A 26625-nucleotide genomic window follows, 5' to 3' on the forward strand; every position below is an offset into this window, starting at 1 on the left:
CACGGCTAACAACGATGAAATCCTTCTGTCAGCAAAGCTCAGATCAGAGGCCACTCTGGCCATACAACTCCCTCCTTCATGGTTTTCTTGTGCACAGGTAACTGTCACTCACTCAGGACTGAATTGTAAGGTTTCTGCAGTGGCATCATCAGGAGAAGTGGCACTGTGAGCCTTTTCTCCTTGCATTTAGTCAGTCAAGATCAATAGTAAACATGGTATAAGATCATTTGTTATTGTTGTTATCTTGTCCTAAATCTTGAAATGATTTTAAACATGATCAAAAGAAAATGTAATGATTTTCAAAGTTCCTCTTCAGGGAGTCAGATGTTGAAGGAGGCCTGTGCTCAGGTTCCCTGGTCCTCTCCAGCCTTAGTGAGGCTTTCCGCATTACTGGGAAGACCTCGCTAGGCTGATTCTGAAAAAAAAAAAAAAAAATGCAGGCCATTTGGGCCCATGCTTTCCAGCTGCATTGTTGCAAGTGTGCTTTGTGATTAAATCTTGTTGCTTTGTTTAGTGGCAACCAGAAAGATCAAACACTTCAGTTACATTTTTTAGATGAGGGATGAACCCAAACACTTGTTAGGGTAAAGTGTGTGATCGCTACTGATAAACACATACCAACCCTGGAAACTTTAGGGTCCGAACAAGAAGAAAGAAATACGTGACTTAGAACTCTTATCCACTTTGATATGCTTCCCAGGAGGGAAAATCACCAGCTATCATAAGTAAATCCAGTCTGGAAAACAGTTAAAAACAAACTAGTGAAAACGAGTTTGCCACCCTGGAGGTTAACATTGATTTAACCAGCGTGAACTGCACAAAGATGGAGCTGTGGCCTCTCCATTCCTTGCATGTTGCTTCCCCTTATGAGTCCATCACCTTTTACAAGGAAATATTAACTATCAAACTTGTCCATTAATTTTGCCGCTGAGGGTGAAACCATCCAGTTAGCATATACACTATCATTTGCATATCTTGGGAACACAGAGTTAGTGCCATCGAATCTTGGGAGTGGTACAGGACTCTCTTCAGGCCAGTTCGGGTCTGACATGCCTAAAAATGAAAACAGATAATTTGTTCTGCACTGAAGAACCAAAATTCCATGTGCAGACAGTAAGGCCTTGGCAAAACTCCCTTTGATGTTCAAACCAAACTTCTGCTTTTTGTGCCAATGATATTCATGATTGTGCTCCAGGTTTCCAAAACACTGTTATATTTAGAGGAAATAGTCAGTGCTCTCTTGGAAAAAAATGTAAATTTAACAAGAACTATCTTATTTTACTTTTATGGTCTTAAACTTTCAGATAGGCTATCTTATTGTTGACTTATTTAGTTCTGTTTCTATGGCAGCATAAAGTTCCAGCACATTGCTGTACTAAATGGTTGACTGTAACAGGAAATTTCTGCACTATGAAAAAGAATTCCCTAACTTAAAGGAGCCTGTTCACCGCTGTCAAAAATCTAACACAGTGGAAAAGACCTTTCAAATGGAGGGCACATGCAAGTGAGCCCACAGCATCATAAGACAAATGCAATATAAGCACAAGACCCAGAGTCAGCAAGTGTCCATTCAATTAGGAGGCATGCAGAAAGGGAACAGTCTCTGCTAAAAAATACTTCCAATTCCAAGATCGTAAAGCAATTGATGATGAAAATCTAAAAAAATTCAAATACGTAATCAAAGACAAAAGGAGGAGTTTTGGCAAGAGCTGTAGTTACTGTCCATTTTATGACCACAACACAACAGACCACCTTCTTGTGAAAATCATCTGCTTCAGCTGTCAGCACTGATTTCACAGATGACAATCGTCATGACAGTGAGCAATTCAAAGGATGTGAAAACAGCAGTGTGTGCTTGTTCTCCTGAGGCCCCATTCACTGCCCTGCTATGGACATGAGGTCGGGCTTGGCCACTGTCCACCTACCACAGAGCGTGTTTGACTCAGGTAACAGTAGTTGTTTCCTTTGTAAATTAAATGCTTTCCCAAATCTGACCAATTTGTCCAAGTGATTAGGTAGAAGTCTGTAGACTTAACAGTCAGCCAGAAAAGATTCAGCTATTGTTTTTTCAATATTCCCCAAGAGTACTGACCCTTGTCGCTTTCTCATGAAGGTCTTAAGTTTCTGGATACTATGTCACTTACAGTTATTTTCACATCCTTTTTTTTAATAAAAAAAAACAAACTTGCAAAATGCCTAAATAGAAACATAATTCAAAGTCAAACATTTACAAGTAAAAAGGCTTCAAAGTGGGAATTGCCTTCATTCAGACAAGAAACATTCTCAAAAAGCATCACACAATATAAGGTTAATTCAGAGGGAAAACAAATCAGGTTTGCGTGGCTAGAATCTAGTAAATGCATGTGAAATTCTACCATAGAGTTTGTTTTCAATCCATGTGGAGGGAAGGGTTCGAGGGAGGGGAGCATTATTACAGTCCACGAGGGGCGTTTCCTCTTCTGAGAGGCCATCATCATAGAGAAGCGCATCAGATGGGGTGGATGCAGCAAGGTCCAAGTAGTCCTGTGAGCAGAAAGGTGTCAGTCAGCATGACTGCCCAGGACTATTCTAGGAGCTATTGCTACGATATTTTCTATGGTGTTGGGATCCTGAGGGTCTGTCCCTGAGGTATGGACTATGGGGTATTGCCACTGAGCTTGGGACCCTCGGATACTGTCCCTGGGGTGGGAGCCCTGTTCCCCTCCCTGCTTGGCCTCCTTCCATTGTCCTCCCAGACAATGCCGACACCGGTGAGGCCCTGCCAACCCCTGTGCCCTGTCTTGCTGTGTTTCTCTCCTCCACCTCTTCATTAGAAAAGCACCTCCCCAAGGTAAAAATGCACCCCATTCACTGATCAAAACTAAAACAGCAAACCAGTTGATCATAAGTCTATTCCAACTTGTGGTCTCCCACTTGTGTTGGTGTGGGCTCAGTGGTGGATTCCTCAGAAGTAGGTTGCCAGGCCTTTTTTACCATGGCACCTCTGAGTAGAATCAAGCTGGCAGTCTTTTGGTTAGCACTCAATAGCGTTTGTGCCAGTCAACACCCAGCCAGGCCTTTAAAAGGGCACGGGGTGAGAGGGCCCAGGCATGGCCAGCCCCACACTCACCATGTCCTGTTCCATCAACACATGGGAAACAAAAAACCCCATGTTCCAGGGAGACTGCTGCATCCTACATCTCATGCTGAAGCATGGTTTGGCTGATAGCCCAGATCTGCACGTCATTCCAGCTTTCCTTCAAGCCTATACCATCTAGAAGGATATAGGACAGGAGCTGGGAGACTGAGTAACATCGGTAATGCAGTGTGATGGCTGGCACATGGTGTTCTGGCAACCCGGCACATGGATTCACATATGTTACAGCTCACTCAGCCCTCACTTAGCACACAGAGAATGGTGTTAGCATTGCTCTGGTTATTTCCCACCAATGTTTCAGAAAGCCAGCTCTCCTAGTGTTGGCTGTTATCTTTGTTTAATATAATCCTTCATTCACAGGACCTGTAGATTTTTGCCCCAGAAATATACTTATGTTAAATTTACTTCAGTGGCCTTGAAGAAATGGTCACTTTAAGTGGTCACTTAAATGAGGCCTCTATGTAAATGGCACAAAGACTGATTCAGCCTGTCTCATCTATTCAAGGCCACAGAGTCTGTGAGAACAATTGCTCAATAAGTAGTAGTAAAAATATTTACTGACTTGGTTCTTTATCCACAGGTCTGTGAATTGGAAGTATACAGGCTGAATGGCACTATTTATGTCTTGTTTGAGCCACAATGGACTTGTTAAAGGTTTAATGAATTGTTATCATAAAAATTAGGGGACAATCTCCACCACCTGCAACTGCTCTCATCCCAGCCTGCTCCTCTCAGAGTATGTATTTATGATGCCTGCTTCAACTCAACTTTTCCCACATTCCATTTGTACAAGCAATGGAGTTTCAATAGTGAAAACTTCTTAAGAATCAAACTAAGAATCTTGTTTCCCAGAGAAGGATGAAGTGTGCTGCTGGACTCACGGTCGCTCTCTCTGCAGGAGTGGGGAGATATCTGAAGACCACCTAGCTCTGCGGCTGTCACCACCTCAGTGTTGGGGACTCCATGCACCCCACCTCCCTTGAATGCTGAAGTCCCTGAAGCCACATTCAGTCCACAGGAGGAGAGTTCCTGGGGGTCTGCCCTAGGAACTCACCCTGCTCTTAACCATCATCTTCTCCAGGTCTTTGCTTATGTCAGCAAACACTGGCCTCTTGTCTGGTTCTTGTTTCCAGCACTGCAGCATCAGACCATACCTGGTATAAGAGCAGATGGAGGTTATGCCACAGCGCAAGCTCTGGCCCCAAAGTGGTTTTTGCTGCTTGTGTGCTCTACTGAGCTCTGCTTTGTTAGTGCTGGATAGACCCTGAGGACCATGTCCCCGCCTCCCTCTGAGGGACTTCTATTTTACCGTTCTCTCAATGACACTTTCAGCGTTATGTGCCCACTATGATGGCTGAGTTGGAAATGCTAGTCTAGATGATAGAAAGAGAATTGATGCCTTTGAGCTGTGGTGCTGGAGAAGAGCATTGAATATATCATGAATGGCCAGAACAAACAGGTTAGTCCTGAAGAGGGTAAAATCAGGCTGCTCCTTGGAGGTTAGGATTCTGAAGCTTCATCTGACACACTTTGGGCATGTTGTAAGGAGGGATCAGTCTTTGGAGAAGGACATCATACTTGGAAGGGTGGAGGGACAGTGCAGGAGAGGAAAACTCTCAGTGAGATGAACTGATTCAATGACTGGGGTAATGAGGGTAGGTGTCAGTGACAATAAGGATGGCACAGGATAGAGTAGGTTTCAAGGTTATCGTGCTTAGGGTGGCCATGAGTCACAGGTGACTCGACGGTACATAACAACAACAACATTTATATGAAATACTAGCCAAATGGAGAATCTTAAGTGTTTAAACAATTACAACAACCACACAATAACAGATCCCCTGCAGATCACACCTCTGTGCTGCATAACTCACAATCTCTTTGTTGGGCTTTTCTGTCTGGCAGGGCTGCTGTGTGGATGGAGCGCCCTGGCCTTCATCTCCATGGTGCCTTTTCACACTGCCCTGCCCAATCCCAGCCTCGACTTGATGGAAGGAAGGGGCCAGTGCTTCTCAGCCCCTAAATAAACTCTTCTTAACCAGGAATAGTTGAGGGACTCCACTAGACTAGTTCAAGGGAATCACCCTTTGCCAAGTCTCTACTACTTTCAGGTCACAGCCTAGTCTCCTTAGCACTGGCCATCAAAGCCCTGCTGACCTTGGCCTCAGCTTGGGTATGGCTCAACATGCACCATGCAGCCCATTCTCTAGCACACTAGGCCTGATGATCAGGGATATTCTGAAGTCTCTCCTACTACTACCTTCCCCCAACAGCCCCTTCTCCATCTTCATGCTCACGTTGGATGGAACATGGTCTTTCTCAGGCTTCTGAGTTAAATCCTCACTGTCCAGTCCCCAAAGGCTGCTTACGGCCTGGAGTACATGCATGTACGAAGCCCCTAAGCCTAGTGTGCCCAAAGCTGAACAAAAGCAAAAACAAGCTGTGCTCACATCTCCTCGCTGCAGTTGTCAGGTCTCTCCATGCGGTAGCCTGTCTTCAGAAGGTTAAAGAGCCGCTCTGGAGGGATCCCTGGGTAAGGGTTCCCCCCTAGGGTCACGATTTCCCACAGCAGGACACCAAAGGACCACCTGTAGAGAGCACAGCAGAGTGAGCAGTAGCTTTGCCTGGTGCCCTGTGCAGGCCTTCCTGCCTGACCTACAGCAAAGAACAGTGTGGCCAGTGTCCCATCAACCTGTCAGCAAAGGCAGAACTGCTCAGGGAGTTCAGCCTGGGTTTGGAAACATGGGGGTCAGGGGTGGATATGGAATGGAGAGATTACAAGGCGGCATGTTTCAGAGGCCTCTACCTAAGCCCACACTCCCTAAGCGTCATCTTTGTATCCAGTACCAGCCCAGCAGGGAAGTACTGTGGGCGGAGAGATGAGGCCATAGGCAAGCTTCAGACTCACATGCACACTCAGCAGCCCACCTCCATGTGTGCTCACCCTCCATCATCTACACAGGGAGGCCATGTACACACTTACACGTCACTTTGGGTGGTGTAGATATGATCAAAAAGGGACTCAATTGCCATCCATTTGACAGGGATCCGACCCTAAACAGAGAAGGGCAATGAAAAGTTATTAAGGCTGCTCTGATCGAATATGAAAGTCCCAGAAACTGCCAGGGAGTGGAGGGTATATGAATGAACAGAATTCTGGGGCACCCAACCCAGAGACACAGAGTCTTAGTGCCCAGAACCCTCCAGACTGTAGGGATTTCCCTGGTGCCTCTGAGATGAGGTGGCAAGCCTTGAAGGACAACAGGAGAGACCCCAGGAGCCATGCCTCTGCTAGGAGGCTGTCCCAGGATGTGGGAGCACAACTGAGACAGGGTCTCCCTGTGAACCTTGGAGAACCAGACCTGAGTGGTACAGAACATTGCTTCCCAAATTACCTGTTCAGTGTGATCAGCCTCAGAAAGCTCTGGGGGAAAGGGAACTTGGGAACCTAACTTCTTTTGTCTCTTTCCTGGAGAGTTCTGATACAACCAACCCTTGTAGGTTCTGCTAAGAGGACTTGGGAAGGATACTGCTATGTGGCCTGCTGTGTGCTGTCCCCACCTTCACTCTGACTTCTTACAGGTGCTATGTCAGCCCTCAGGAGTCCTTCCCCATGCAGCTCAAAATTAGCTTTTTTGTAAGTAGGAATGTGAAAATCTAGAGAAGCATACATGTACAAGATTTGCTATATACTTTCTGTTGCTTACAACTATTTTGTTGAGTTTGTCTTCTTAGTGGTGTTGTCTGACTGCATGCAGAGTAGAGCCGGGCAAGTCTCTGTTGGGCCACAGAAGCCTTGTCAATGGTCATGATGTACAACTCCACGCCATGACCCAGAGGATCCCTACAAAGCTGGGAGTCAACAGGAAGGCTTCACTGCACCCTCCCTGAATGAGATGGGGCAGTGGGCCCCTTCACTTCCTCTCTAGGAGATTTGTCTTCTCTGATCTACACAAAAGCCCAGAAGAAATGAAATGTGGTATTTTTGACATGTGGCAACAAAAACAACTTCTCCTGCCTCTTACAGCACAGCTGAATAGTGCAAAGTCACTGGAGGTTTTTGAAATTTGTTTTGTTTTGTGCAGCAGTGTCTGCTCAGGTCTGGCTAGCTGGGACTCAAAACAACCAGGTCCATGAGCTGGCTTTCTCCAGCTCTGTGGCCACTGTGGAGAGTGCAGAGGCCATGCTGAATGTATCATCTCATTTGCAACAAGGCAAAGGCACGTAAGGAGGCCACGTGTGTGCCGAGGCCCAAAACTAGTCATGGGCCTTACAAGCTCTGTGCGCATGGCTTTTTGGAACTTTTCTCTGGAGTTTTCCTGGGAACCTCCTGGAGCCTCACCTGAAGGACAGCTTATCACTTCCTGCCAGGAATGATCTTCCCCTTACTTTCACTCCTCCCCATTTTCTCCACCCACCCCACCCTCACCCCCCAATTTGCAAAGTTTACATTACACAGAAAGGAAGTGGCAGCTTCTTTAGCAGAAGCAAGATGAACCACTGCAGTAATGTGGACCATTCTTCCCAGTGCATGGTGATGCTCATCAGTGCAGTGACCAAGCACAGGAAGAGTGGGGCCTGAAGTCTAAGGAGAGGATATCCGCTTTGGTGACATACATTGTTAGTGAGTGGGGCACCCATCCCCTTTGCCTTGGATTGGGTTTCTGGGGTGAGGAAAGCCATAGAAGGATTTGAGATGAGTGTTAAAAGAGGTTTAGTATTTCACTTCACACACTGTTCCAGAGGTTCTTGGGTCCATGAAGCCCCCGCTGTGCTATGCCTGGTCCTGTCAGTGGTCACCAGTTATCACACTGAGAGCTCTGTACCTTGCTCCTCTTGACATAGGAATCCTCTTCATAAACATCTCGGGACAGGCCAAAATCTGAAATCTTCATCTTCCTCCCCTCAGCAACCAGGACGTTTCTGGCTGCCAGGTCACGATGGACAAGCTAGGAGGAAGAGAATCCCAGGAACCCTTGAGCTCATACATATCGTGGTGTAGGCAGGAGTGGGCAGGTGGCACCACCATGCAGGAACACACACCTTCATCTCAGCCAGGTACTGCATTCCCCGGGAGATCTGCCAGGCAAAGGAGATGAGGTCGCCCATGGTCAAGGCCCTCTCGTCAGGATTGTCCAGGTAGCTGGAGTTGCAGCTGCCACCGCTGCCCACATAACTGGGCCCCACCTTGCGGCTCTCACGGAGAAAGCCCCGCAAGGAGCCATACTTGGCATACTCGACAATGAGGAAGAGAGGCCCTGGAAGGTAGAAGGACAGATGGTGGGTGGCCTTCTTGTGGGGACCCCAGGGCTCTGGTGCTTGGGTTGGTTCCACTCTGGAGAGAGTGCCTCTGGAAGTCCAGGGCAGGGACAGTTGCAGGATGGTGAGCTGGCACTACCACCCTAGGAAAAAGTCACAAGTGGACACAGCCCTGTCTTGGGCAGTGAGCAGTGTGAGGCACATGACAGCACAAAAGATGTAAGAAACACACACACAGACACACACACCAGTTACACTGCGTCAGTACACACACACACACACTCACACATACACACATCTAAGTAGAAACAAACTTCATGGAGTTTTCATTGACTATGCATGGAACGAGATTATGAAGGCACCTCTGAGTGGATTTTAACTGCCAACCTTTTGGTTTATTAGCAGTTGTTATTGTTAGGTGTCATCAAGGAAAGCAGACTCATAGCAACACTATAAACAAAAGATTTGAATTCTGTTCTATCCTGCACCATCCTCACACTTCCTGATACACAAAAGCCCATTGCAGCAGTCACCGTGCCAATCCACCTTGTCAAGGGTCTTCCTTTCCTTTGCTAGCTCTCAGAGCACTTAAGAAATTCTAGCACTCAGGGATGTGACAGTGTCAGTTCCACCCCAACTAGGACCAAGGGGCCAGCAAAGGTGCCTTGGCCACTGATGCCAGCCTTCTGCTAGGGTGCCCTAGAGAAGAGGTCCACTTGTGCTTAGCATTGTCCATGAAGCTCCCTTCCTTTAATGGAAGTGCCAACCCCTGTCCAGGTGGTGACTGCTGAGAGGGAGGAGGGTCACAGGCACTGGACTTGTCCAGGGCTTGCAGACTGAGCCTCAGCCCAGGATTTGCTTATCCTGGGCCTCTGCCTGCTTTCAGCCTGCTCCTATACCTCCAACACCAGGTCCTCTGCGCCTTCCAGCTCCTATGTTTCTGTCCTGCCCTAGATCATCCCAGAGCCTTGTTGAGCTCTTGCCTTGCTGAGATTCTGCAGTTCTTTCTCTCTCTCTGTTATCCTCTGTGAACTGGGGGCCACAGAGCAGATTTGGACAGCCAACCATGCTGGTAAATTTAACCTCTGACTCCTGCAACTTTATCTGAGAAATGGTGACTAGGCTCTGTTTTGCAGGGCTGGGCCTGGAGGGGTGTTACTAGAACATCACAGCAGGACCCAGACACATGGGAAGTATAGGGAGCACTGTCTACCCTAGAGCTCCCCTGCTGTGGGCACCCAGCCTGGACACCTGGACTCTGACAGAATCAAGCAAGCACTCTGCCACTTTACTGAGTAAGCCCCCAGCACAGCCCTTTCATGACACCCACCATAAGCAAGTCAGAAAGGCCACACATACGAGTCCCGTGTGGGCAGAGGACAGCAAGCCCAAGTAGAGAGAAGAGCTAGATGACAGAGATGGGAGACATAGAAGGAACTGGGAGAAAGTTGAATTCCCAGGGCCCTGCTTTCATACCATCCTGGCTGCAGGCCCCGTGGAGCTTGATGACGTGAGGATGGTTGACCTGCTTGAGGAGGTTGAACTCAGACAACAAGTCCCGGAGCTCACTTGGAGAAGCATTCTCTGAAATGCAGCACACACAGGATAGACTTAACAGAAGTTCCTACAGAGGCCTGATCACCCCACTCTAGTCTTAGAACAGATTCTGTATCCGCCACAGATACCCTACTCAGGTCCACACAGAGGTTCCTGGGGATCTATTTTCTGAGGTTCCTCCCAACCCCGAGGAGATGTTGACAAGGGCCCTGTCTGCCATCAGAGAATAGCAGACTCCCACATGGCAGGCTAGACTGTATGTAAATGGCCGTGTCTCTTGGAAGACATCAGATCTCCTGCCAGCCCCAACAGTCACTGACCAAGCACTCAACAGAGATATGGGCCCCAGAGGAGAGTGAAGATGAGTGAGAAGCCTCCCCTGCTCTGTCATGGTCTCTTGCATTCATGCTGAGCTCTAGGACCTTCCAGAGCTTTCATGAAGCACCTGTGGAACACCTATGTTTGGAGACACAAACTATGTCTATAATGTTTGTGCTGCACACTTAGCACAACTGCTGGTTTCAGTTCACTGGCACAGAAAGTTGGACATTTGAGCTCTTGAAATGAAGCAAGTTCCCATTTAACAGTATCTGCATATTCTGGTTTGGGGGTTTCAGATGATAGAACAATCACTATGCAAAGTCTCAGTGTATTTGATGCTTGATAAAGTTGAGTGTTGAGACTTCACTGACTATTTCACTTTCTGCCAAACTCAGCTGTGCTCTGATATCCAACACACCTGAGCAGGACTGGTGACTGACGGTCCCCCTTAGTCCATGGACACTCCACCCCCTCCACAGTTCTGTCACACCCACCACCTCTGCCCCACAGCTTTATCTGGAGAAGGGTGCTTGAGACCTGTAGTGTGACAGATGTGGGCAGCTGGTTTGGGGGCCTGGGTGAATGTTGGGCAATCCTAACTCTCTGCACAGGGTTTGGTGTGCATGAGTGCTTCACAAGCTGCACTGAAGTCAGCCTCACAGCCATACTACTACCACAGACAGACCCAGGTGCTCACACACATGCTGCACATCAGATGCAAACCAGTGACATGCTGATGCAAACCCAGACTGTAGGAGACATTCAGGCCATCTGAGCACCTGAGACAAAAGCTGGGGAAGTGCCTCTCTATTGAACTTGAGAGTTATCAGCAGCAGAAAGGGCTGGGGGCACACTGGTACAAACCCAAAAGGACTTGGAAGTTTTAAAAATTCCAGTCTTCATCTAGTGTTGGGAGTGAAGTAACACTACTGCAAGATTCTTCAAAGAAAGAGAGGAATATTGTGACCTGTTCGTTGGAAATCTGACCCACCTTGTCCATGTGGTAGGCTTGGCTGGACTGTGGCCACTAGGAACAGCAGAGGGACTCTTTAAGAGGCCCCACAGAGTCCAACAGAGCTTACTGGGTTTCTTACATGACTTCCCCCACACACACCAGCTGACCAGGCCATGATTCCCAGGTCTGCAGAAGGAAGCCCCCTGTTCATGCCTGCGACAGGTATGCACCCCAGAGATCCGCAATCATGCCCGCTTGGGGCACATGTGCATGAAGGAAGCCCATATATGCTCCCATGTGTATCACAAGGAGCCCATGTCTCTATAAGCACCTTTCAGCATCTTCACAGCCACAGTTGTGTAGCCTGCTTTGCCTTTAAGTCGGAAGGCTGTTGCCTTGACCACTTTTCCAAATTCACCTTCTCCAAGAGTTTTACCAAGGACCAAGTTCTTCCGAGGAAATTCCCACTTTGGATCCTCCTACATTGGGGTTGAAAGGAAGGGAAAAAACAGAAAGGAGGGGGAAATGAGCTCAGGAAACAGAATGGGAAGATGTCAAAGCCTATATGAGAGCCATCTGTGGGCAAGCCCCCAGACTAACCGTCATCCTGTCTAGAACACAGTCAACCCCATCTCAGAGGGCGGCACCTGCAGCTACCCTCAGGGCAGAAGTTATCATAGAAGCCCCTGGACTCAGGATGGCCCCCAGCACCCTCCCCTCCATTCTACAGCAGAGCCTGACTCCATTCCTGTCACTCCAGCTACACTACCTACTGTTCACAGAGCAGGTGGATCAGGTGTATCAACACTCACAGGTCTCAGACCAGCTCGGTGTGGTCTTGCTTAGACACCAGGCCCACAGCAGTGAAGACTCCTTCCTGTCTAGGCCCCCAGGCACTGGGCCCCCCAGTGCAGGTGTCCTCAGGAGAGAAGGTAGCCACATTGCTCCTTGGAGAAGTCTCTTCCAGTGTGGATGAGGCTGCTTTCCCACACGATTGTGACATGGTTCTTCTCTCATAAAGCCTTATACTCTCTGCTCTCCTAGCAAAAACCCATCCATTTCAGGCTTGTTCAGGACTATACCAGACACCTTCTTAGACCCTAACTCTCCTGACTCTGCTCACTCTGAACTCCCTCTAGGGTGCTAATGCCTGACAGGACTGAGCTGCCTCTCAGTGCCTGCAACCAGAAGTGGGCACAGCCTTAGATTCATCCCATCATGCTCTCTGTCAGACTCCTCCTGCCCCAGAGACAGCACTGATGCTGGCCTGAGACCTGAGCTGAGTCTCTGACTCCTGCTCATGCACCCTTCCACCAGTGCATGCTAGTTCTACATGGTGACTCCAAAAATCGAGCTGGAGACAAACCATGTATCAGCCCTGAAATACTGCCGCTGTTTGGCATCTAATAAACTCTAAGACATATCAGAGATGTGCAAGGGAAAGTGAATGCACCAGCTAAACCCTTTTAAGAAGTTTCAAATGCCATTTCCCCCACTGAGATGCGGTCATGTGCCCACAACCTCAAGGTTGAGGTTGACTGAGGGGATCAAGTACAGGCCTGGGAAGAATCCACCTGGGCTCCTGAAGGAGCTGTGCCTTCACTCATCTCATCCCCCACCAGCATCATCTCTCCTAAGCAACCTCACAGAGAATTGTTGGCTCTATGCAAGAGTCAAGCGCTCATCCAGCTTAGGCCACTTACTTAGGGCTGTTGAGAGGCTAAGCTACTGCTGGAAAAGGGGCAAACATATAGATGCAGAGCAAGCTGAGCAAACCAGGACATCTGAAGACCACAGTGACCACCACCTGTGAGAACCATCTCTATGGCCCAGATCCTCATCAAGAGGTAGGGTGCTATCCAAGCTGGGCTCTATCAACTCTCATTGCTGCCAAGTCAGAACCAACTCACAGATGACCCTCCAGTGGGTTTTTGGAGGCTGTAAATTGCATGGGAAGAGCTGTTCCATCCTTCTCCAGAAGAGCTGCTGATGGATTGAAATTGCCAAGGGCACCACCTTTGAGTTAGTAGCACACCACCATATGGACTAGGCCACCACACTCGGTAGTGGCCCACAAAACATAGCCAAGGCCTCACTTGTGGATTGCGGGGAGGCACCTCTTGCAAGTACCTGGCCTTTTTTAACTCTTATAGCTTCTATCACACACACTATACAAAGAAACACAAAAGCACACAAGCTTACAGTGCACGTGTATGTGCACAGAAATGCACACAGTGCACTCAACACACACACATGCACACAAACACATGTGCATGCAAATACATCTTAAGTCTCGGAACACATCGTGGTTCTTTCCACGTTCAGCTCCTCAGACAAATGAAAGGGGCAGCTCTATTCTTGTAGAAGGCCACCTCTCCTCAGGGGTGCAGCATGACCACGGAAGGCATGGAGAACCCTGGTGGGTACTCCTCCCCAGCTAGAGTTAAGAAGCACATGTGGACCCACAGATGTAGGCCCTTCTCACTTGGACTGTCAGGTTCCTACAGGGGGGCACTGTCCACTGAAGCTTTTCCTTTCAGCTGGTCTGTGCTCCCTCAACATTCTTCATTATTTTTTTTTTAATTTATTGTGAGTTTAATGAAAGTTTACAGAAAAGTTAGGTTTTCATTCATTCATTATTGCATGTTTTCCCTTTCTTCCCTTCTAGTCCCCCTCCCTTAGTCCATTTATTTTTAAATTCATTCATTGTGGCATATTTCCCTCTTTTAAGTTCCCCATGCTTCCTCTACATGATGGGCAGCTTCTGGGCTAGACTAACACCCACACAGAGCACTTTGTCCACCGATAAAGCCCAGGTTAAGCCCTTGTCATTGTCTCTTGCCTGTATCAGGGCAGGGGGTCCCACAATGGGGTCCCACCTGCTGCCCTAGTCCCTCTACTCTCCATGACAGAGTAAACTGTTGAAATGCATGTGGAATCTGTCCTTTCTCTGCTATCTAGCCCTCCAGGGGCTGTAGGTCCTCAGAGAATGTCCAAATCCTTCCTCAGGGCTTTGTGGTCCACTCAGGACCTGCCATCTTGTGCTTAACTCTGGGCTATCCTCCCCAGGAGGGAACCTTCTCCCTGCTTCACTGGGCCTGGCCTTAAACCTCAGTCTTTCTCAATTAGCACCTGTCTTCATCCCAAACTGCCTCCCCCAAAAGCTCAGGCAGGCATTTCCTCTTTCTGGTGACTGGGTGTCTACAAGCCACAAGCTGAGCTGTGAGTTCAGGCCTTGCAACCAACATCAGAGGCCAGCTGTGGTGCAGGCCGATGGGTTCCAGCATTAGGAGAGCCTTACCGGGATTTTGAAGGTGTCCACTGAGACCTGGTTCTCCATGGAGTCCAGTGAGGGTCGGCGGGTTCCAGATGAGGAATAGCTGACAGGAAAGGCCTGGGTAGGCCGGCGGAAGGTCATCTCGGCCGAAGCTATTGGTGGCTTGTTGGTGTTCTTGTGGTACCGATGAATGCAGAAAGAGGACAGCAGCACAGACACGATGAAGGAGAAGAGAACGGCTGCTGCGATGACCGTACGGCAGAGCTCATCACACAGTGGCTCTGCAGGCAAGGGAGGCATCAGTCTGAGGCCTGGGGCCTAGGTCATGGGTTCTGAGCAGGCAGCCTGAGGTCTGAGGCCTGAGCAGGCTCCAGAGCATTGCTGCCACTGCTTCCAGAAACTCGCAGCTGCCCACCAAACAGGGGCCTTGATTTGAAGGGAGTGAGAACTTAAATGTTGTGAGTGTACCATGTGCCTACAAGCTGTCAATGGGCCTTGCGGGGCTAGGGAAGGAACAGAAGCCCCCTCCAACACAGAGCTTCCGCCAAGCCCTCTACCAGCTTCCTGCAGGGCAGAAGGAGGCCAATCCTTGTCTCTGTGTTCTAGACACCATTGGCATTTCATTAAAAAGGGGGAAAAAAGAAAAGTGACTCAGAATGTAGGACTGCAGTTACAACTAAACAATGGGAAAATGTTGCTGGGTTTCAGACCGAACATCTTGAACTAGAATATTAGTCTCACACTAGTACATTCACTTGGGTTAAGGTCAACCCAGGAAGCCAAGAAGCCCGGATGCCTGCTGCCCATCCCATTGTGGCTCTGGGACAGGCTTCAGTGTTGTAGTTACAGTAGGTCCCTGCTGGACAGCCCATGGAGCTATTCTGTGGGAGAAGTGATGCCATTGGCCACACTCTGTCACAAAGTTTTGGCTCTAGGACACCATGAAACAATCTGGGCCAAGTCCTTTGTTACAAAAAGAGGAAGAATAAGATTGCATCACTCAACTCCTACAATTTCTCCCCTCCATGGGGTTCGGGAAGCTAAGGGAGTGGATCATGGGTCATGCCCTGGCTCAGCCTGGCCAAGCCCGAAAGCCAGCCTGCCCCACCACTCACCCTGGCTGTCTTCTGGCTCACAGAAGCATTTCTTGTCTTCAGGAAAGCAATTGCAGATACCGTAGCCTGCTTTAATTCCTCGCCGCTCCCCCGGCTCATAACCACCAACGATGCTGCCACCCCCTGGAGAGGCAAGCGCACCTACCTGAGTCTCCTGTCTAGGCCTGCTAGCACTGAGCCCTGTGTCTGAGATTCATGGAAAGCCTCCCCTCACTCCCAAGCTCCCACCCGTGTGTGTGGAGAGTAGTTCCCCTAGGAGCAGGACAGCTACAATTGTTAAGGGCCTGGCTGGAGCTCCAGAGAAGAGACTTAAGCATGGCTGGAAGGGGAGGTGGGGACTTGAGGAGCTGGTAGGACAGGAGGGCTGTGCCCTATCAGTGTGCTGGAAGGCATGGAGCATCCCAGTCAGGTAGCACATCCTATATTTGGTACTTGGGACAGAGTCCTTTGTCTCAATGGAGGTTAGAATCCCACAGATACAACAGTGATCTTAGGCAGGGTCCATGTCCTCCCACCCTGGCCATATCCTCATGGGGCTCTTACGAAGGCAATCCTGGGGACAAATGTGTAAGTCCCTGATTTCCACAGCATCGCAATGGCCATCGGGGCAGGTCCTGGTGCTGGGGGAGCAGGTTGAGAAGTTCCTGGTGATCCCTGTGGTGCACAGCAGGCCACATCAGTACATCTCAGGAGTAAGAAGGCCAGGGAGTGGAGGCATCCCTTACCCTACCCCTTGTGGCCCGATCACTTTGCCAGTGTTAGAAGCTGTCCCAGGAACTGCCCTGGTCAGCCATGCCCACTGATGGGAAGCTCAGGTCTGGGTAGAGAAAAGCACAGTGTACACAGTAACCGGAAGGCCAGACTGGGCTCAGGGTCCCAGGGCTGTGTCAAGCGCTCTTTCAGGGGGAAGGGTGTCAAGGACAGATGGGCCTGGGTGTTTCCAAAGCTTAATGGTGCACAGGGTCCCAACAGTGGCCTTCCCTCCTGGACTGGAGCTTCCAGAAAAGTCTCTGCTGTCTGGGTAGCATAAACCATGTGAAGGAGACTGCCAGAACAAGATGAGTCTAACACAGAGGTTCCAGATGTCCCTGTCCTCTGGATTCCAAGGCTATGGTCTGGGTCTTACCTTTGCCATCACCCTGTCTCCACTCACACCTGCCAGTCAAGGAGCCCAGGCCACCACACTCCTCACATTCAGGGCGCCGTTTGCTGACAGCACAGGACAGGGGGCAGCCAGGTGCCTCAGCTACATCTAAAGGACAGACAAGCAGGGTCATCTGAGGATTGTTAGTACTGTCAATAGGAGGAAGGCTGGCTGAGGTGCTCAGAATTCAGCCTGGGGGGTGACAGCACCAGGGCAGCAGAGCTGTGGGGGCCCTGGGCAGAGGACCTGGGACACAGTGCTGCCTGTGTAAGGATGTGATGTGACACCTGCCTACCACCATGTAGAGCAGCAGAGGGGGGGGCCATTCCTGGGGTAGGCCCACTACTTGTTGTGCTGGGGTAGAGAATAGGAACAGAAAGCCACTGGGGAAGGCCAGACTCAGAAAATCAACCTACAAAATGATGCCCTGTTAACTGCACTTCAGTTAGTAAAAATGCCAAGCAACATACTTGGAAGTAGGTATTCCAAGAGCAGAAAACTATGCTAGCTGCAAATATTTCACAAGGTATATTTACACCTGAAAATGAACTGTTTATCTGAAATTGACATGTAGCCAAGGCCCTGGCTGTTGTCGGTGGCCGTACATCCAAGGTGGTGAGAGTGGATGCTCTAAGGCAGTTCCTTTGGATGAAGCTGCTTCATATCTTTCCCACTGAACCCTTCTGACACACTGTGAGGCAGGCACACTGCTTTGACTGTACAGTGAGTAAAGCAAGTTAGGGAAGTTTGCAGGAAGTGCACAGGGAACTGAGAGTCCAGGCAGAGGCTGCTCCACGCCTCCCTGCACTTTGTCTTGCTGGAGCCCCAGCCATGTCCCAGGTCTCCACACCTGGTTACTCACATGTTCCTTCCATGGTGACAAGCAGCTGAACAGGGGCCTGTTTCCGGGTCTGCCGGTCGGTGGCCACCACTGTGTACTGTAGCTCAGCACATTCAGGTCGCTGCAGGATCTCTGGGTCACTCACAAACAGGGTCCCTGTGGAGTCCTCTGCTGAGGTAATCACCGCCAGGGCACTGCAGTTGGCCCCAGAGGGCTGCAGTTTATACTGGACAAGGATGCCACTGAACTCCAGGCAGTGCTCCACGCACACCTTCCCAACCTAGGAAGGGGACAGACACCTCAGCCAGGTGTTGGCAGGCTGTGGCTCTGTGTTGGGGGAGTGGGCCCCAGACAGCGGCCCCTGCCGCTGCTCGAACTCAGCACCAGAAGCAGCATTGTCTCCTGTACATCCTGAAATGTACAGGTCAAACATGCAGAGTATGCCAGCCTCCCTCGACTGACTGTGGCCCCAGCACCACTCACCAGAGTGAGATGCTTCCAGCATGGGGAAGGGCGTGGGGCACACAAGAGGAACACTGAACGCTGAGGTTTGACAGCAGAAAAGGGTCCAAGCAGGCTTCAAAGGATGGACTGAGTATTCTGCCTCCATTCATTCATGATACAAACAACAGAGGCTGATGTATACCTATGCCCCAGGCCCTGCTCAAGGAGCTTTATGTTTAGTGCTGGATCAAGCTGATCAAGCCCTTTGAGCTTCTGGAACTCACAGCCCAATGATGAACTGTCTCCTCCAAAAGCAGATAAAAACCCACTGCCATCAAGTCAATGTCAACTTGTACTGTCAACTCTGTAAGGACAAAGTCATTGTCAACTTGTAATGTCATCTCTGTAAGGACAAGTGAATGTCAACTTGTAGCAACTCTGTAAGGACAAAGGAGAGTTGTGCCATCATAGAACCTCCAAGGTTGCAAATCTTTTTGGCAATAGATTGTTTCATCTTTCCCCTGCAGAGTGGCTGGTGGGTTCAGGCTGCCAACCTTTGGGTTAGCCGTCCCATGAATTAACCATCAGTGCTCTTTTTAAAAGTAGATAAAAAAAAAGTAGCTCTTGGCATGCAAAAGGTAATAAGTGCTGGGCAAAGAGCATTTTAGACAAGGTGATCAGAGAAAAGGTCTTTTGAAGATTTCCATCTTGTAGCAAGCCAATTCTGGGTAAAATGTCCTGGGTAGATAATACAAGTACAAAAGTCCCAGGACATAACAGGGCCCAAGTGTTATAGAAACAAAATGGCAGTGCCTTCCAAGCCTGCCCATATCTCTTGTCTCAGCCTGTCAGCTCTCAGTACCTGTCCTTTCAGCCTGATGGGTCAGAGGCCCAGCCGTAGAGCCAGGCATCTTAGTGCAACCACCCTGCTCACTGCAGCTGCTGTATCAGCACAATAAGGTGGAGCAATCTGTGGTAATGTGAAGCCCCCCAAAAGCCTCAATACAGACAAGGGAGAGGGTGTGAGGTGGGGTCTCCTGGTCACACAGTGGACGATGATGTCTCTGAGGAAAGACCTGGCAGTGGGGAGGAACAGGTCCTGAAAAGCTATAATTTGGAGTGCAACAGACCCAGATGAAGCCTCCAGGCTGGGTCTGGCCTTCTTGGAGCCTCTCAGATGGTTATTCAGCTTGGCCATGGACTTATCCTCTATTATGATCATCTATCCCATGTTGTTTTGTATCAGGGAAACCTCCGGGACATGAGTCTTTCCTCCGGGGGCTGTTAGGCTAGCTGCTACTGCAGGAGTGTCCAACCTTGCTAAGGCTCTACTTTACAGGTCGTTGAGCTTTATTATTACTCAGGAGAGAGGTCCCTGACCTGCAGCTGGTCCAGCGTGTCCTTGCTCAGCCCATCTCAAAGAAGAAGCAAGCGGAGTTCCTCCAAGCCTTCACTCACCACCACCAGAAAAAAATTGGTAAGGTGGGTGTATAGCTCTTCTCAAAACACAAAGCCAGGACCCTTCCAATTCCTTGGCTCATCCTGGTACTGCCCAAGGCCACTGTTCTTATTCATAATTGCAAACTAGAGTTGGAGCTCTGGTGTCCTAGTGGCAAGAAGCTGTGCTGTAATCCCAAGGCAAGCAGTTCAAGGCCACCAGCTGCTCTGAGGGAGGATGTACAATCTCCTCCTGTGGGATTAACTGCCTCTGAAAACCTGCTGGAGGGTCAGCTGTGGGTCAATTTTGACTCTACAGCACACAATACCCACACAGGGAGGAGCTGAGCAGCCACTGTCCCTAAGTCTTTCTGTGGAGGCTCTTCTACTCTGACTTGTCAGCTCCAGGCTCCCCAACTCATCCCTGGGGACCTTTATAAAGGGCCAAGGTGGGTAACACACAGGCCCCTTGTGAATGGGATATAAGTGACCATCAGGCATGAGAACTACCCACAAGGATGGGGGTGAGGTCAGTAAATACAATGTTCAGAAGATGGTTGAGCCATTAAGAGAATGTGGGGTGCTAGGTGAGGTGCACACTGCCAGGCTAGGGAAAGACCATCTAGAAAGAACTCAATGTGCCTCCATATTGCTCCTCTTTTAAAAGTAATATTTATTACTCTTTCGTTTTCCTATTTCTATTATTCTCCAGTGACACATTAGAAAGTGAGTGCTCCAGGAAATACATTTGCTGAGGCTAAAAAAACAGAAGCCATCATCACCTTTTCTCCAGAATGCAGCCGTCATACTCAGACATTTGCAAGTTTCCATTGATGAAGACTTGGTTTTGCATAAATGAAGTCACAAATGAAATGCACAAATCTTTTTTCCTTTAAGGAGTATCTTTCCAAGTTAGGGTATCTAGGTGTGTTGGCCTCACTTGTGAATTAGTGCAAAACGTGTCCTAAAGATGCTCAAAGGAGGAAGACAGCAAAAAAAGACGGCCCCAGGGCCCAGGTCAGCTCTGCCACTTCCACCCATCCAGGCCCACTAAGCTGGCTGTTTAGGAGAGCAGCCGGGGCCAGTTCCCTGTGCTCTAGGTCCAGATTCAACTGGCCAATTGGACAGCACAGAGTACCCACTAGGAACCAATTCTCCCACTTCCTCAGCCAGGCAGAATGGTACACACTCACCTGGGCAAAGCGTCGTGCTCTCCTGCTCACCACAAAGGAGTAGTTACAGGGGAAACTCAGGTTGACTGGCAGCACAGAGACATTGAAGTAGAGGAGCAGGGCACTGTCCCCGAGGCCCTGGAAGTCTGAGTCGTTCACCAGCACAGCCAGCTGCAGGTCACGGTTCTCGGAGATGGAGAGGCTCCGGTTGAGCACAAGCCCTGCAGTGGGTAAAGTAGAGGGAGGTGACAGTCCCTAAGCTGTCTCTGGGCCACAGTCTGTATTTACTGTGTGCTCTTTCCTAGATCAATACACTGAGCTCATATAGTAGACAGGTGGTAGACTGGGGCTGTGCCAACTTAGAGCTATCTCAATAAATGTCGGCTGTGCTGTCCTGGGAGTTCAGAGAACCCCTTCTTGGTGGGAGATGTGAGTGTATGAAAGTGTGAGTGGCGTGTATGAGTGTGTGTGTGTGTGAGTGAATGCCATTAAGGCATACTTGAACCTGGGTTCCTCTGGATTCCTCTTAAAGCGCATCCTAGAATAAGGACCCAAGTGCAAATGGTTCATATCTGAAGTGCTTCCAGGACACACAGGCAGGTAGAAGAGTTCAGGTATGAGGCAGGCAGAGAAAGGCCATTTTATGTAAACTACGCATTGAGCACATGAGCACTGTGAACACATGGAGGTTAATTTGTTAGAGCATTATGGAAGCCTGCATAGGCCAATCATCGCAACTCCTGTTAGTCAGGTGCGTGTTATGCAAACAATTCTCATGGAGTGACACAGTGAGCTCCTGTGTGGACACACATATTTACATCAGTGGTGGGGACATGTGTGCATGCCTGTGTTGATGGGTGTGAACAATTCCCAGTGAGTTCCATCATGGACACACACATGTCTACATGGGGGTGGGGATGTGGGTGAATGTGTATGAGTGTGTGCACATGTGTAAGTGTGTCTATGTGAGCACATACATGAGCAATTCCCATGGGTGGCACACTGATTTTCAGCAAGGGCACAGGTGTCTACATGGGTGGTAGTGGTGTGGGTGCATGCCTATGAGTGTGCATACATGTGTGCACATGTGTGTACATGTGTGAACGATTCCCATGGGTGACAGTAATTTCCCACATGTGCACACGCTTCTAAATATGTGGTGGTGGTGTGGGTGTGTGCATACATGTGTGCACATGTGTGTACATGTGTGAACGATTCCCATGGGTGACAGTAATTTCCCACATGTGCACACGCTTCTAAATATGTGGTGGTGGTGTGGGTGTGTGCATACATGTGTGCACACATGTGAGTGTGTGCATGTGTGTGAGTGTGTGCACCGTGCATGAACACACGGGGGACACAGTGACCTCCAGTATGGGCACATGTATTTGCATGGGTGGTGGTGGTGTGATTGCATGCCTATAAGTGTGTGTACATGTGTGAGTGTGTTTATGCATGTGAGTGTGTGTACATGTGTGAACGATTCCCATGGGTAACACAAGGATTTCCAGCATGGGCACATAGGATGGTGGTGCCCACAGGGTCTAAGGTTGATGGCTGCAGAGTATAAGATCCTGCAGACACAGGAAGAACTGAGTGAATTAGGTGGGCGTGAGTTCGGGGAGCTGTGAGCCCAGGGTGGTCCCTCTTACTGTATTCATGCACTGTGGCCCGCACGAAGTTCCCGTTGGCTGGGGCCAAGGTCTCGTTGGGCAGGTGTTCCACACGGAAGGTCTGGCGTGCCCAGGCATCCCCTGGGAGGAGCTGACTCGTGTATCGCTTCATAAGATCCCCAGAAGCTGGCACCACATCTGCATCAAAGACCCGCAGCACAGCCACAACCGTGCCCTACAGAGGACAGAGATTCACATCAGAATGGGTGGCAGAGGCTCCTTGGCATCCCTGCCCCCTGCCCACTGCCTCCAACTCTTGTGAAGGTGTGCATGTGCGTGTTCCCTGGCACAGCACCACAGGAGGCCAAGCACATGGTCTTGTCCTCAGGGTGCTCACTCTCAGCACCAACTGATTTAGGCAGAGGTCCCAAGGGGCCTACACAAGTAAGATATAAAATTTTGTAGGCTTACTGGACAAATGTTGTAGAGCTCTACTTACATGTCCCAAACAGACAGAGTTCTCTCTCTGTCTTCAAGAAGCTGGGCTAAGTGGGCAGGGGTCAATCTGAAACTATACAAGTGGTAGTACCTAAGCCCCGGTGGCTAGTGCCCTCTTCCCAGCACCCTCCCCGCCCCAGGCTGAAGGTTGTCTCCAGGAAAGTTAAGAGCATCTCTCTGCTCAACAGACCTTCCCTTTCTTTAAAATATGGACTAATTCCTGTCCTCGCTCCCTGCCACACCTGTCCTTGGGTGTGAAAGATCTCCACAAGAAAGCAGAGAGCATGCCGTCCATGGGGTCCTGCCTGCAGGACAGCCTAGGGCCCAGCAGATGGCAGTCACACTCCACCTTTTCCAGACAGTGGGCCCTCCTCCAAAGAATGCAACAATGAAGGGTGTGCTCTCAGGCACCTGGGCCATGTGAGAGCTCAAGAACCCGCAGACATGTTCTTCCTGCCCTGCCTGGAGGCCAGCTACACCTAGACAGACAGATGGACATTGCTTGATGGACAGCTGAACAGACCAAGGAATAAATAACAGATGTTGAGACAGACACCAGAAAAGTAGACAGATGCAGGGACAGACAAGCACCTCCTTTCGCTTGAACTTCACCACAGTGCTAGCAGTGTCAACTCCATCAGAGAAGGTGGGTGGTGAATCATCCTCATCATAAACGGTCACCGGGAAGGGTACCATCTCTTTCTCCTCGCGAGCTCCAGCTCGTACCACGCATGCAGCCACCAGTTGGTATTTCTCCTGCTGCTCCCGGTCCAGGGGCCAGCGTGTGCTCACCTGGCTATCCGGGCTGCAGTGAAAGGGCAGGTGCTCACCTGTGACAAAGCAGATCAAGATGTAGTGACCAGGGTCAGACAGCCACAGCAAGGATTAGCAAACTACGGCGGTCCTTGGGACATTTCCTCCCTCCTATGTGCTGACCTTGTGGCCCTGCCCCTGCCTCCTTGGTTCTACTACATGCTATTGAAAGTCTGCACTGAACAACTAGGAACGAAGGCCTTGGCAAATCTCTATGAGCTGATAATTGGAGTTAACTGCATCCCTGGGTCTAGAGCCAGTACCAGTTAAGGACAGCACTGCTCAGAAAGGCTTCTAGTGCAGAGCGAGCATTTAGAGGTGGGCCTTTATGGGGAGCTGTTCTTAAAATAATATTGGCTTCCCCCCCCCAATTCTGGAGGCACCACGTGCTAATTAAAGTGTATATGTGTGCATCATCTTGACAGTGCTAACACATTTACAACACTGCCAGCCTATTCTACAACCTCCTGTCACGTGGCCCATCTGTGCCTCAGTTTCTCCGCCATCTAATGGGGTGATGGCAACCATAGTATGTAGCTCAGGTCTGCCCTGCTTTGCCTGCAGACATACAGCAACCCTAGTTACTGTGCAATCACTGTAATATGCCTTCCGCCAAAGCCAGCTGAAGATCTCAAAAGCAAGCCCAAGAAGGCGTGCCTCCCTCACAGGGGCTGCATAGACTTTATCTGCCAGGACAGCCCCTCCTTCACAGAACGGCGGCCTGGAAACCCTTACTACATAATGCTTTTCTCTATTCTTCTTGAGCACAAGGTACATGTTAAGCACAATTTAAAAGTGGACATTTTAGTGGAAAGGGCAACATGTAAAGCTGCATTCTGTGCTGATGACAAGACCCAGAACCAAGGAAAAGGAGACAGGGTGAAGGGCATGTGGGCAAATGCTCTAGAGATTCCATTTAGAATTTCTGTTAATTTTGTCTTCAGGTACTTGGATGTCCACTGGGTGTGGACGCAGGTCCACATCTCATTAGATGTCTGGTTCTGATCTCTTTGAACTTCACGTGCTCGTGACATGCTCTTCATCTCTGCTCAGATCCACTCTAACCCACTTCAGCTCCTGGCCCCATCCTTAACCACCCTAGTCAGTGAGCTGCACTTACCTCCCAGAAGCTGGTAGGCCACACTGATATTGGGGCAATGGAAATGTACAGGCAGCAGGAGAAATTGGTGAAAGGTTCCAGGGGGCCTGTTCTCCCGGATCCGGAAGGACAAGCCCGTCTCTGGGAAGCACAGGTCCCTAGGTTTGAGGGACCTGCAGGCAGGGAAGGAGGTGTTGATGAAGGAGAAGTAAACCCGTGCACAGTCTGGCCACTGGCACTCGCCTTCACGCAGGGATGCTGGTGAGAGGAAGACCTGGAGGTGGATGGTGAGCAGGGGGAACCCGCCATCTGTAGGAAAAGAGCCAACAATATCTGATGGGGTGCAGGCTGGGGACTGCTCTTTAACTCAGTCCTCAAAGGCATCTAAGGGCTCTGCTGAGCTGGCTGCCCCAGTACAGTATTCAGGGTCATAAGATTATGCTCCCTGTCAATGGACACCAGTACTCCACTGGTCATCTTCTTTGGTTATTCAGACTCCACTCTGAAGCTTCCTTTGAAAGCCACCCTGGGCTCTGTGCTTGAGTCCCCATGTTGCTTTACCCGTTATGTCACTGTTCACTCAGAGGGCTGCCCTCAGCACTGTGTAATTTATCCCCATCTCTTGCCACTCCATCACATCACTGCCTGTCCTACAGATGCTCTGAGCAAATCCCCATTTCCTGTGGATGTGAAGCTTCTCTAGAGCATGCTCCTACAATGCATGATGCCTTGCATACTGCCACTTTTGGGTGGTCTTTGTAGAGGCTCTGCTGAGACACCACCCTGTGGACAGAGCTCCTCAGGACTAAGAGGGAGGGTTTCTAGCATATCTCATCACAGTATCTTCCCCTCCGTTGTGGTCTGGATCTCCACTGGAAGGCTTTTCCTTGGCTGCTATCTCAGCCTTACAGGGTGTTGCTCATCACATTTGCTGCTTCCACTTCTTTAGTGTTCCCCTTGCCTCTTCTTAGTTTATGCTTCACTACTGTAATCCCCACTTATAACTAGTAACTCTCTCTACAAATGTTCCCTCTTCAGATTAAGTGTGATTTCTCACCTATACTTAAAAAAAATAAATGAAAACAGAAGAAACACAAAAACCCCAACTCATTGCAATCAACTTGTTACAGACTCATAGCTGACCTTCTACTGTGGGAGTCCCTCTTTCTCCTGCAGAGCCACTGGTTCGTCTCTCCTGACTGGGCCGTGACAGACACCTCTCTCATGTCACAGTAATGGAAGAGAGCTTCCATTAACGCAGAACTATGCACTTTTCTTCCATAAAGCTTACACAGATCTCTTCCTACTGGAGGCTCATTGGGGGGACTTTGAGGGACTAAGGAGCACTGAGCTCAGAGACTCACCTTTTGGTTTGCTTCCCAGAGGCCTTTGTGCAGAGAGAGTTACCCCTCCCTAGAAAATTCCCACTTTATATTCCTGACATTATTCTGCACAGGAAACAGTGCTCTGCCTAAGCAAGCAGGTCACTTCCCTATGTTAATAGCAGCCACCAGCCTCTCATTTTAGAACTGGTATGAGAGTTATGAGAGGTGGCAGCAATCTCATTAGGTTCAGATGCACAGAAGGTAGAAGATGATGCGCAGCCTGGAGCCATGGTTTGGATTCCAGCTGAACTCTCCCATGGTCTTCTTTTCTTTCCTCCCTGGGCATCTTAACCTGGCCAAGTCCCAGCCAGGCTCCACACATATGCTGCTATGGCTGTGAACACAGGCTATCTAGGCAAACTTCTGCTTTGTAAGATTGTTCATGATCACTTCCTAAATTAAAACCCTAGCATTTTCCTAGCGCTTCTCAACTTCACTCTCACAACCTCTAAACTGTTATTAACCAAACCTAAAAAGGCCTCTGAATCTAGCTTAAAGAGCATCCTCCAATTATGCACATGGTCCTCAAAAATTCCCTAAATCCTGAGACATCCAAGGA

The 26625-nt window shown here is 49.5% G+C and overlaps 1 protein-coding gene across 1 annotated transcript in view; it reads right to left on the bottom strand.

Annotated features, from left to right (window-relative positions):
- Positions 1 to 895: 895 nt before the first annotated feature.
- Positions 896 to 26625, bottom strand: part of RET (ret proto-oncogene) — a 31198-nt gene continuing 5468 nt past the window's right edge. Inside the window, exons 3-20 of the mRNA XM_006902740.1 lie at positions 24703 to 24990; positions 23361 to 23599; positions 22311 to 22506; positions 20680 to 20879; positions 17627 to 17885; positions 16747 to 16872; positions 16164 to 16274; positions 15621 to 15743; positions 14530 to 14786; positions 11560 to 11707; positions 9872 to 9979; positions 8180 to 8394; positions 7963 to 8085; positions 6120 to 6190; positions 5587 to 5724; positions 4191 to 4290; positions 2376 to 2523; positions 896 to 1053 (exon numbers count right to left, since the gene is read on the bottom strand). Of these exons, the coding sequence (XP_006902802.1) occupies positions 896 to 1053; positions 2376 to 2523; positions 4191 to 4290; positions 5587 to 5724; positions 6120 to 6190; positions 7963 to 8085; positions 8180 to 8394; positions 9872 to 9979; positions 11560 to 11707; positions 14530 to 14786; positions 15621 to 15743; positions 16164 to 16274; positions 16747 to 16872; positions 17627 to 17885; positions 20680 to 20879; positions 22311 to 22506; positions 23361 to 23599; positions 24703 to 24990 (3008 nt within the window). The remainder of the gene's footprint in view (positions 1054 to 2375; positions 2524 to 4190; positions 4291 to 5586; positions 5725 to 6119; positions 6191 to 7962; positions 8086 to 8179; positions 8395 to 9871; positions 9980 to 11559; positions 11708 to 14529; positions 14787 to 15620; positions 15744 to 16163; positions 16275 to 16746; positions 16873 to 17626; positions 17886 to 20679; positions 20880 to 22310; positions 22507 to 23360; positions 23600 to 24702; positions 24991 to 26625) is intronic.

Source organism: Elephantulus edwardii, unplaced genomic scaffold (assembly GCF_000299155.1).
Source record: "Elephantulus edwardii isolate Elephantulus edwardi_28Jun2011 unplaced genomic scaffold, EleEdw1.0 scaffold00444, whole genome shotgun sequence".
Lineage (NCBI taxonomy): Eukaryota > Metazoa > Chordata > Mammalia > Macroscelidea > Macroscelididae > Elephantulus > Elephantulus edwardii.